The sequence below is a fragment of the Panthera pardus genome, unplaced genomic scaffold (genome assembly GCF_024362965.1).
Source record: "Panthera pardus isolate Hobbes unplaced genomic scaffold, ASM2436296v1 HiC_scaffold_1, whole genome shotgun sequence".
In the NCBI taxonomy this organism is placed as follows: domain Eukaryota; kingdom Metazoa; phylum Chordata; class Mammalia; order Carnivora; family Felidae; genus Panthera; species Panthera pardus.
In genome coordinates this window covers 7,760,572-7,773,080 of record NW_026526654.1, presented here as the reverse complement: position 1 = coordinate 7,773,080, position 12,509 = coordinate 7,760,572, and the positions used below count along the sequence as shown (strand labels likewise).

Here is a 12,509-nt window from a genome sequence, read left to right as displayed (position 1 = left end):
CAGGTCAAGGAGCCCAGAGCACCCCTGGGACCACCCACCCCAGATCCCCTCCCCCCCCCCCCCCCCCCCACTGGCATCCCAGGGGAACAAACGGATTTTCTTTTTTTAAGTGGATGCAGGTGAAACAATTCAGTGTTGAAACTCACCTAAGTTTGGCAGACCTGTCTTTAGACTTATCAGCATTAAATAGAAAACGTTTTTTCTACCAAGGTTTACCAAAGGTCAGAAAAGCTCATTTTATCTCGGTTGCAATTTGTTAGCACAAAGATGACTTAAAATAATGGTTAGTTGTGCCTGGTTCAAAGTTGTCACAGGTTAAGATAGCTTTCAAAGTCTTTGGTAACATGAAACTTTAAGGTTTCGTTGTTGCTGTTTTTTTTTTTTTAACATTTATGCATTTTTGAAAGAGAGCAAATGGGGGAGGGCTAGAGAGAGAGGGAGACACAGAATCCGAAGCAGGCTCCGGGCTCCGAGCTGTCAGCACAGAGCCTGACGTGAGGCTCGAACTCACGGACTGGGAGGTCATGCCCTGAGCCGAAGTCCCACGCTCAACCCACTGAGTCACCCAGGCGCCTCAGTAACCTGAAACTTTAAAGTTTTCTTTCAAGTCTGCATGACAAAGGAGATGAAGTTCATTGGACATCTAGTTGTTGTTTTTTTTTTTTTTTTTTCCAAATAGGACTGAGTGCTCAAGCATTGATTCCTAAACATAAGGTTTGTCTGCTTTGGAAACAAGGTTCTTTTTGTCTGCCAGGAGAACCAAAGCTTTCTAAAGCTTTCTAAAGCTTTCTGAAGATCAGGTCTTTGATGACCTCGAGTGAAAATGTGTCCTTGGTAAAGGAGCTAGGCTTTGCTAACAGCTCTATGATGACGTTTGCCTGTAGGATCTCTCATTGCCACCTTCAACCTTGGTTGAATAAATAAAGTTGTAAGGTTTGTAATGACCTGCAATCCTATTTGGGACAGGCTTCATAACCTTCTAAGGTTTTAGCAGACTTTCCCAAGATTTCAATTGTAAATGAAGTCTTTCTGACCAGGTAGGCCTTTTCATTTGGTATGTTAAGTTACTCAGAAAAGCTCTATCAAATGATGGTAAACCTTGGGCAGTACTGCGCGGGTAAATGTTGCAACTACCCCCACTCTACACGCGATTCCTAAAGTGTTCAGTGTTTTGGCATAAGGTCCTCACTTGATAGTCTGATTATTGAAGTGTTATGTGTCGCAGAAATAACTGAGTTTCCTCCTCAGCTGCATCCTTAAGGACCTCTCGATTCGGAAAAAGGGCTCTGTGGACAAACACGGGTATTTGATGTCTTTAAGATAAACATGAAAACGGGTAAGATTGTCTAGAGTTCAGAATTAAAAAGCTGCAATCAAACTGAACAAGAGTTGGGAACGTGGGACTGAACGAACTGAGGAAGATCAGAGTTTTGGGACTCTTGTCAGAGACACTGCTGGTTTTCCGATGTTTGCTCTTTCTGGTGAAGGAAAGTTCCTCTTAAGATAGCTATGATCTATGGAAATGTCATCAAGAATTCCTTTGTGAGCGGAAGCGTTTATCTTTTCTCTCTACCTAAACCCTCTGACATTCACACCCTCCCAGTGAGTATCCTTTCTCTCCTGACAATCGTACTCATTTGCGTAAGTCCTTGGAATGGGACACCATTGGAAATACTGGTTATTTTTAGCAAGGCTTTGACTGGGACGTCCTATTTGAGAGCCATGCACAGACTCAGAGGTGTGAGCGTGTAGCTCCAAGGGACCAAGGTTGACTTTGGGAAACATGGAGCCATACAGCCCCTTGGAAATGTTGACCCGATACCTTGCTTCCAGAGTTCCCAGTAGCCTCCCCAGGTGAGTCAAGAATGTCACTTCCTGGCAGGTGCAGGAACCTCAGGATATCTCGGGGACCTCGTGAAGAGGAATTCGCCCAATTCCACAGATATTGCAGGCCTGTCTGACAGAAGTAACTAGCTTGGCTTCTGGCCCGGAGAAGCTACAAAAAGTTCAACTGGAGATTCCTGATAAAAGGTTCCGGCAGAGCAGACTTGAAAAGATCCTTATCGCTATTCTTGCTGAACTTATGGAAACAATTGGGCCAAGGTTGTTAAAGCTGGACTTGTCCTACGAGCGAATTAGTCTCGATTTGGCCATCTCTGGAAATGAGGGTTTTTACAGAGACAAACTATGTTTCAAGAATGCATCGTTAGGGATGGTAAATCCTAGTTATGATTGTCTTTAAAAGTTTGTTGTTTGCCTAAGCTAGACAACTCAAGGTAAACTTTGTCACAGTAGCACAGGTATGGACAATCTTCTTGCTTGTTATTCTGCGGGAAAAATAACCCCATGGGTATATGATTTAAATGACTGGAAGATGGGATGGATTTAGCTATCAATAGACAAAGAGGCTAGTGGTTTATTCATCCTTCACTTGAGGCTGGGTTAATTCATAAATCTCTAAGCATGCAAACATGTCCCTCCTAAACCTGATCTGACAGTTACTAGAAACCTACCCCATAGAAACCCAAAAGACCTGGTTTATTCAAAGGATGGAAAGTCGAATACAACAGGGGATTTGACTCCAAAATAAAAGGGCTGCAGTCAAGTTACAGGGGCATTTTTCACGGGCTCCCGTATCTAAATGAAACCTGTACCCCCTTTCGCAGGAAATCCATGAGCACACGAATGTGCCTACTTCTTCCTGTGAACCTGTGGAACACTTGTTCACACCTCTTATGATGATGGCCACTTTCTTTTTCATTCTCTTTCCCCAAGTTCTACTAACAAGTCCTTCTTACAATGGGCCATTCAAAAGGACCACCACAGACATTTGAGGTACAAACCAGAAAGACCAACCTCATTCCTGCTGCCTCTTCCCACTCTCCTCTGAGGATGCTTCCCGCCCGACATCTAACATCTCACTGGCAGCACTGGGAAACACTAAGTTTGTGATTTGCTCTAACCAGTCACCCCCGTTTTTCTCGGTTCCAGAAGAGTACCTCTGATTAATTAGCTGATTGCTTACTGAACCAGACAGAGTCTACAGGATGGCTGTACATACATCACTTGTTACACAGTTAAGGCCTTAAATGACTCTCAACATACCATTATAGTGTTAAATACAAACATAACTCGAATGCAGAAAACAGTTCTACAAAATAGAACGGCATATGTGCTAACTGCTGCACAAGGTGTAACTTATACTCTCATCAAAACAAAATGCTGTGTGTACATTCCAGATGACCACAGAAACATTTCTGTATTTCTCACTGACATGAGTACGACATGGGACGACAGTTCCCAAGAGGAGACGGGTCCTGTGCGGGACCTCGACGCGACCGCGGTTAGGCTAACGTGTGCCCCTTTGTGGGTAAGAAAGAGGCACACGCCCCTCCTCCCACCTGTCCCTTTCCACCACCCCCCACTTGGCACTGATCCGTCTCGAAATCTGTTTCCTGGATTATTGTTGTTATTGGAGATACTTTACAAAATTCCTCAGTTTTCAGGCAGGAAGAGTGATGGTATTTTACAACGAAACCGTAAGATGCATGCTTACCCGTAGAGACCCAGCTTTGCAGGGAGTGCTGAGTCAACACCTAGGGTCGTGTTTACATATCTGCTGTCTTTTCAGCTCATTTTAAAGACAAACAAGAGGCTTCTTCTGCATGCAGCGCGTAATGGAAACATCGCTGTACGCTGGGTGACTGAAGACATTTTTAAGCAAGATGTGCACATCATATTAGGATGAACTTTATTTTTACATTGTACAATTCATTCGTAAACTTAAAAAAAAATACAAACACATAATTTAATTGTTGTCCCAGAACAGATTTTTGTGGTGCTACCTGCCGCTTCCTCTACTCCTGCTCGTGTCGGAAATGACCGTTTCACTGGAACAATTTGCACGACTTGAGAGAAAGGTCCCAAGTGTGTCCTGACAGTGGGGAAGGAGGACACAAACGTCCTGCTCCGAGTCCTGCTGCCTATCCCCGGGGTGGGGGGTGGACGGCAGGCCCCCACAGCGCTGACCCTGTGGCAGGCTGGGGTCTAGAAAGAACAGTCCCACGAGAGCGCCACCCAGGGGGTGGGGGTGGGGCGCGGGAAAGCAATCTGTCGGCAGTTTTTGCTTCCCAAACGAGATTCCGGCAGCGTGGCTCCAGCCTCCTTGGAAACACTCCCTGGAGACGCTTCCCACGGTAAGTGTGTAAATCAAACAAAGAATGATGAAGCCTCGCTGACCTGAGCCCAATACACTATACAAAGTTGGTTGGACACATGGGGAGAAAGGGAATTGGTTCGAGAAGCCCCCTTTCTCTAGATCCGGCCGTGTGGCCACCAGACCACGCTTCAGGACACACGGACGGCAGTTTGGGAAGTAAGGGTTCTGAGTGGCCTGTGGTGCATGAAGGACGGCGATGGAGACAGCACCCCCAACCCGACCCCATCGGCTTTGCTGTCCACCCTTTTTCATCGGTGGTCACCCCTTCAGAAAGGGCAACCTTGTACCAAACAGCCTGCATCTTCTCTGGAACAACCTCGAGTTTACAGGTAGACTCTACTATCGGTACAGAGGGTGAAGAAAGGCCGACATATTTAATATGTTATCACTTTACTTCAACTATTTGTCAACAGTAACACTGATATAGTTTGCAAATACACAATACATAGAGTGTGGCCTCACACGACTGACGCCAGATGGCATGCAGTACAATTCGACTTCTCCTGGTCAGAACAACAACCTTTAAACCACAAGACAGAGAACGCCTCGGGGAGCCTGATTCTGCAGGAAAACCAAGGAATCTAGGAGCCGGTGGAAGCGGGGAGCCTCCCACCAGCCTGGCCTGGAACATATGAGATGTACCCGTGCTTTGTACACGTTCCTCCTTCCGAGCAGGTGCCCGGGAGGGAAACACAACACGATGGGAAGATAAAGGTGGGCAGGTTAAAGTCACACTTCTTCAAAAAAAAAAAAAAAAAAAAAAAAAAAAAAAAAAAAAAAAAGGCTAAACTCTAGATTGCTGTATTTGCTCTCTGTGGAGATTAACAAAGTGCTCGGTTTGCAGATTTGCTGGTATGGCGGCCTCGGTGATATGACAAAGGGGCGGGTGGGGAGGGAAACAGGCGGGCCCCCCCCCCCCCCGGCCGGCCCGCCAGGTGGGCTCCCCTCGGTCGTCCTGCCTTCTGGCCACGGCGCACCATGCCGTCCATGGCGTGCGGAGCCTGTGGCCCATGGAGTCCAGCACTAGCTTCTCCCTTTCTGAAAGGGCTCTCCGCCAGGGCAGGGGCCGCGGGGCAGTCCTCCGGTCCCACGGCTTAGGAGCACAGCACTGGCAGCTGCAGTGGCTCGAAAGGCTGAAACTACAAAGTATGGCCCGTGGGTGACTCAGTCACAGAACCGGATGCGTGCGGCGCCCGGCCCCGGGGGAGCCGATGGTGTCACCACAACACAGGAGCGACAAGAGCACAGCTGAGAGTCATGTGATGCCCTGGCAGCTAACTGGACCATGAGAAGGCAGCGGGGGCTTCTCTGGCGAGGGCCGGCACTCGTCGGCCGGGAGGTGGGGGTCAGAGGGGCCACGGGGAGGACACAGGGGTTGTGCTAGCACATGGCCACATGGAATCACGATGATCGCGGCTACCGGTCAGAAAACAAAATGGGAAACACACACCGCCCTGGGTTGCTACATGCTAGAATCAGCCTTCTGGTTTGGAGCGGTTCCCGGCGGAAACTCACTGGGGTGGGGTGGGGGGTGGGGGTGGGGGTGGTGCCTGTGGCAGTTAGAGACAGGATGAGTTAGTTATGGTGTTGGAGAGGCGAGTATGGGAGCTGGCCGCCCTCATGTTGGAGATGAACACTTCTGCCGTGGATGGGTGCCCCCCTGAGAGGACTCTGAATGAGTGTGCATTAAATCATATGCATATAAAAGAAATATGGATTGTGGAAATTCACAGTTATCGCAGCCATTAAAGTGTCTAAGAATCTGTGGAACCAATATCCTCAGACAACCAGTTCCTAACCAGTTGTCCTGAGTTGCTACTGTAGAGTTTCCTGCATTTGTATCTATTTGCTTACCTGAAATATCAGAGCAGTTTATAATACTGATTACTTATGATAGTTTTCTGTTAATAAAATAAGGATTTATACAAAGCAATATTGGACTTTCTAAACAGTTAGATGCTATGTTACTTGGCACAGTTAGTAATGATTGTGTAAAGATTTTAGCCAGTCCCTGGAGGGACTTCTCCTCTTTTTTTATGAAACTATGGAAATATCTGAATTTGTTCCTAGCGTTTACGTTTTTGGTTTTCTCTCTCACATTCATGTAAGATACTGTCTTCCTAGCGGGTAAGTGGAGCTCCTTGGAAAGTCTATATTGCTAATTTTGTGGACCGAGACATTTCCTTTCACACACAAATACTACCTATACAGTATATATATATATATATATATATATAGAGAGAGAGAGAGAGAGAGAGAGAGAGAGAGAGAGTTTACTTACGTATTTTCATCAACCATATCAGGTCTACTTAATTTTTTGCCCATTGTCAATAAAAGAGCAATAAATGCAGCAAGTTTGGTTTGTTTTTGTTTTTGTTTTGTTTTGTTCTGTCTCTGGTTTTTGTGTCTCGTTTCTTCTTTTCCTAGGCTGGGTTTTCATATGCGTGTACAGTTGGGGAGCAGAGGTGAGGGCTGCTTTGGGGTGGGGGACAGCTCAACATCTACGTGGCCGGTGGCGCCGTTTTCAAGGCTGATGGTGGCCGAGGCCCACCCCTTGGGTCCAAGTGGATGGAACCCAGGACACCAACGCTAAGTGAGATCGTGAACTTTGTTCCCTGCAACACAAGCCCCGTGGGCTCAGAGGGCTGCATCCAGGCCGTGGGGAGCAGAGGGGAGAGGTGGAAACAGAGGTGCCCTGGGTCTGGTCTGAGGCCAGCCGCCCCCAGGCATGGCTCTGTGTGGTGTGCAGGTGTTCCGGAGCAGTCTGGGACCCCGCCCAGGCTGTCTACACAATTGTGCTGATGCCGCTGGGCGGTGGGGTGGGGGGCTGCCCATGGTGGTGCGCTGAGTGGCCGTGGCCCGTGTGGCCCGGGTGGCCGGCGTGGGCCGAGGGCAGCGGTGGGTGGCTGTGCACGTGGGCCCCATAGGGTGGGTGCCCCCCGTGGGGGCCGTGGTGGTACTGGTGTGCATGCTGGATGTGCTGGGGGGGGTGGTAGTGGTGGTGGTGGTGGTAGGGGGGCGGGTTCTGCTGCACGTGGCAGTACTGGGTGTGGTGCCCGTGCTCCTGGGCCTGGGGCGGGCCCTCAGCAGGCCCCTGGTGGTGGCTGTCCCCAGAGTGCTGCACGTGGGGCAGGCCCGGTGGGTGGGGGGGTGGCTGGGGAGGGGCTGAGGGCAGGTGGGCCTGGCAAGGGGGCTTCCCTCTCTTACTCCCAAATAAGGAGCCCAGGAGGGAGGATGAGTTAGGCATAGTCTGGTGTGGGCGAGATGGACACTCTCGTGTTGATGTAGCTCTCCGGTGCATGTGAGGACTGGTAATGATGGACCACTAAAAAGGAAATTCATAGAAATCAAAATTAAAAGACCTTACAGCACTTATGTCAGAATGATTTTTTTTTTTTGATGTAAAAAGTTCACCCACTGACTGCTAAGCCTTAGTTAACTCTCTGGCTGCAGAGGGCGGGGCTGGGTGAGGCTGGGTCAGTGCCACCTCCGCTCATGCTTCTGGGGGCCACAGGGACCCAGGGTGGCCTTCCACTGAGAGGAGTGGGGATGGGGTAGGGGATGAGGGACGCTCCTGTCTGGTCAAAGCAGCAGCAGCAGCAGCAGCACAAGTGTGACTTCTGCTCTTGTCCTGATACGGAAGGCGGCCTGAGCTTTCGGATCAGAATGACCGGTCCGGGGGTGCCTGTGAGCGCCATGTGCTGCGTGGAGTAGGCTGGGCTGATGTGCATGAAGAAGAACCCCGTTCCTGCTGAAACTGTGCCATCTGCTCTGCCTGTGTGGGCCCCGAGCTTTCTGGGAAGCTGGTGGTAGGGACCAGGCGGGGCTCAGGGAAACTTGTCCTTGTTGGAGGGGTGGGGGGGCTACCTAGGCATTTCACTGCAGCTACCTACTGCAAACCAAACAAGGAAAAAGAAGGAAACAAAAAGGTCTGCAAGCTGAGGTTACCATGTGAACAGTAATATAGAAATGGTTGGCAGATGAATGAAATCTCATGAAATCCACACGGAATTTTTACTTCCTCTCATGGCTTTCCTCCCACGAGCTAGCTAAGCAATTCCATGATGTCCTGACTGCAGACACACAGCAATCGGAACTCCAGGAAGGAAGCGATGGGGATGGCGGAGCATGGAAGTCAAGAGATGGGCGAAACCCATCCTCCCGCCCCCGACAGTGTGGGTGGAGGGTGCACAGATGCCTGGCGGGCGGTGCTTCCTGCCCAGGAGCAGTGTCGGCAGGCAGGGGCCCCGGGGTGGGGGTGGGGGAGTGCCAGGAAGCCTGGATGTTAACCATGCTTGGGGGGCCACAGGGGATGGGGTTAAGCGGGAACTAAAACACGGAATCCAGAACCACCCCCACCTCCCATGGGTCCAGCCCAAACAAGCGGTGAGCGGCACGGGCGATTCTAGGAGGGGGGAAGCTGGCATGCACTGGGGCTGAGGCAGGCATGGGGGACGGGGCGTGTCTGCGCCTCTGTGCAGTAGGGGGAAGGAAGAGCAAAACGGAAAAAAGAACGAAAAAAAAAAAAAGACAACAGATATAAACCAAGGATCAGGGAGGCAACACACGACAGCCAGCTGGACGTAGGCGCTTCCTACTTACTTCCACTGAGAGGCCTGAGAAAATTAAAACTTAAAAGCTTAAGTTATGGGAAACTGAAACCTAACCAAGCTTAACCAGCTTGTTCCGCTTCTGTACAATTGCTTGGCGCGCCCATGTATTCCTGATCAATCATTGTTGCCTGGCACATCCGTATATTCCTGGTCAACCATTGTTACTTGGCACATCCGTGTACTCCTGATCAATCATTGTTGCCTGGCACATCCGTGTATTCCTGATCAATCATTGTGATACCCATACCCCCGGTTGTGGTCTGACCTAAAGGCAGGAACCAATCGAATACTGTTAAGTGTCCAACTTTAAACACCAACCAATCGCAGCTCTGTAACTGTGGAAAATTCCTGATTTCCCCATGACTTGTTTGTACCTGTCTATAAAAGGGGTGTAAAAACCTCTCTCAGGACCTCTCGGCGTCACCGGCAACGAGGGCGCAGAGGTCCAGGTTCGAACCTGCAATAAATGACCCTTGCTGCTTAGCTTTGACTCTGGACTCTGGTGGTTCGTTTTGGGGGGTCTCTTAGACTCTGGGCATTTCATTTGGTGCATTGGCCGGGAAGGCCCCCCCCCAAACCCACCAGACCCCAAGTCAACGGGTCATTTCTGAGACCGATCGGTGAGTGAGCCGGCTCTGTCTGTGTCTGTGTCTGTGTCTATGTCTGTGTCTGTGTCTGTGTCAGTTGTCTGTCTGTTTCTGGCTCTCCCGCGCGGGATCTGTATCAGTGACTGACCTAGCCCTGGCGGACGCGCTATAGGGAAGTCAGTCGGGACCAGTAGGAGACGTCCTCTGGCTCCCGTCTGGGGCACTATTTTGGCCCATCAGAACTCTGTTCGGGTTACGGACACCCGTTCTGTATCTGGTCTCCTCTCCAAGGCACTTTCTGTTTGCCGCCGCGCTTGCGATTTAACTTGTCTTCTCTCCCCTGCAGGTATATCCACCTCGCTTCCGGAACATAAACTAACATTTATTTTTTCCTATACAGGCTATGGGACAGAAACAGAGTACACCTCTCTCCCTTCTTCTAGCTAATTTCAAGGATGTCCAGGCTGGAAGAAGGGAGAGAGGCCATAACCTAAGCCTGGACATCCGCCGGTCGAGACTCATCACTTTCTGCCAGTCTGAGTGGCCCACTTTTGGGGTGGGCTGGCCTACTGAGGGCACTTTTTGTTTGCCTATAGTTGCCAAGGTCAGGGCCACCCAGACCAGGTTCCCTACATCCTCGTCTGGCAAGATCTTGTTAAAAACCCTTCACCCTATCTTCCCCCTCCCCTTGCACCCCAGGCCCTGCCCGAAGCGGCCGCCCCACCTGTTGCCCCGCTGGTTGCCCCTCAAGGGGAACAGGGCGGGGGGTGGGAAGCAGCAGCTGTGCCAGAACCAGGGAGGCTACAGGCAGCAGCTGTGCCAAGCCCTATTGAAAATGTAACCAACCTTAAAGGGCCAGCCGGCCAAACTCGCCGGCGCACCCAGTGTGAGCCAAGCTCTCGCCTCCCCGACTCCACTGTAGCCCTACCCCTGCGGGAAATAGGACCCCCCCGATGAAACGGGCAATCCCCGACTCCAGTATTGGCCCTTCTCCACCAGTGACCTATATAATTGAAAAACCCAAAATGCTCAGTTTTCTGATAACCCTAGAGATCTTATAGCCCTCCTAGAGAGCATAATGTTCACCCACCAGCCTACCTGGGATGACTGCCAACAGCTTTTGCGAATCCTGTTCACCACGGAAGAAAGGGAGAGAATTCAACTTGAGGCGCGGAAGCTGGTCCCCGGGGAAGATGGTCGACCCACTGTTAACCCTGACCTCACTAATGCTGCATTTTCCCTGATTCGGCCTAATTGGGACTACAACACGGCAGAAGGTAGGGGACAACTGCTCATTTATCGCCAGACTCTAATGGCGGGTCTCCGGGCTGCAGCACGCAAGCCCACCAATTTGGCCAAGGTGTACTCAGTAATACAAGGTAAGACAGAGAGCCCTGCCAACTTTTTATTAATGGAAGCCTTTAGACAGTACACTCCCATGGACCCTGAGGCCCCTGAAAATCTGTCTTTTGTAAACCAGGCTGCCCCTGACATCAAAAAGAAACTCCAAAAAGTAGAGAATTTAGAAAAAAAACAGATCCAGGATTTACTCCGCATTGTTCAGCGGGTATATAATAATCGGGACGCTCCAGAGGATAAGCAGAAAACTCGCCCCCCTAGGCGCCCCCTAGACAAAGACCAATGCAAATACTGTAAAAAAAAAAAAAAAAAAAAGAAAAAGAAAAAAAGGACATTGGATTCATGACTGTCCCAAAAAGAAGCAACTGCGCTCGGGGTCAGAGCCATGGCAAACCAAAGCGGCCCCCATCCTATTTACCCAGAACTCAGGAATTCCTGGGGTCTGCGGGATTCTGCCAGTTGTGGATCCCAGGTTTTGCTGAAATGGCCAAACCCCTTTACGCAGTCTCTAAAAACCAACCATCATTTGAATGGTCTGCGGAAGCTGAGCAGGCATTCCAACAGATAAAGAAAACTCTCCTATCGGCCCCACCTCTAGGACCGCCCGATATCTCTAAGCCCTTCCACTTATATGTGGATGAGCATAAAGGCATAGCCAAGGCAGTGCTAACCCAGCATCTAGGTCCATGGCCCAGACCAGTGGCCTATCTCTCAAAGAAACTGGACCCTGTAGCCGCAGGATGGCCCCCTTGTCTCCGGATAATAGCGGCTACAGCCCTAATGGTTAAAGACGCTGATAAGCTGTCCCTGGGTCAAGAGTTACATGTCACCACACCCCACGCCATCGAAGGAGTACTCAAGCAGCCCCCCGATAGGTGGATGAGCAATGCTCGGATGGTCCATTATCAGGGACTCCTGTTAAATCCCTTGCGGACCACATACACCCCTCCCCGAACTCTAAACCCGGCCTCGCTGCTACCCGACCCTGACCTGGACTCCCCGTTCCATGACGGTGCCGACATCCTAGCGCAGATCCATGGAACAAGGAAAGACCTACAGGACCGGCCGTTACCTGATGCTGAGGTCACCTGGTTTACTGATGGAAGCAGCTTCGTCCATCAAGGACAGAGGTATGCGGGGGCAGCAGTGACATCTGAGACTGAAGTGATATGGGCAAAGGCTCTGCCCCCAGGGACTTCTGCCCAAAGGGCAGAACTAATTGCATTGACCCAAGCATTAAGAATGGGGCGGGACCGCAAAGTGACTGTATATACAGACAGCCGGTATGCCTTTGCCACGGCCCATATACATGGGGCAATATACTGTGAGAGGGGACTACTCACTGCTAAAGGCAAAGACATCAAAAATAAAGATAAAATTCTGGCCCTATTGGCCGCTATTTGGGCCCCTAAAAAATTGGCCATAGTACATTGCCCGGGTCACCAAAAAATAACTGATCCAGTCTCTCGAGGGAATAACCTCGCTGACCAGACTGCACGCCAGGTAGCACAAAACCCCATTCAAGTACTCCCTGCGCAGCTACCAGACCCAGGGCCCCGAGATTTACCCCCAGAGCCTGAATACGCAGAAGATGATCTTATTTGGATGCGCAAGCTCCCCATGACCCAAGTTACAGATGGATGGTGGAGGGACTCTAGAGACCGCCTTATCCTTCCCAAAAAATGGGGCCACGCAATCCTGACAAAAATACACCACTCTACCCATTTGGGG

The 12,509-nt window shown here is 50.4% G+C and overlaps 1 protein-coding gene across 1 annotated transcript in view; it reads right to left on the bottom strand.

The window, feature by feature from the left end:
- Positions 1–7,004: 7,004 nt before the first annotated feature.
- Positions 7,005–12,509, bottom strand: part of LOC109260801 (IQ motif and SEC7 domain-containing protein 1-like) — a 31,422-nt gene continuing 25,917 nt past the window's right edge. The window contains 1 exon segment of the mRNA XM_053901563.1: positions 7,005–7,544. Coding sequence (XP_053757538.1) covers positions 7,005–7,544 — 540 coding nt within the window.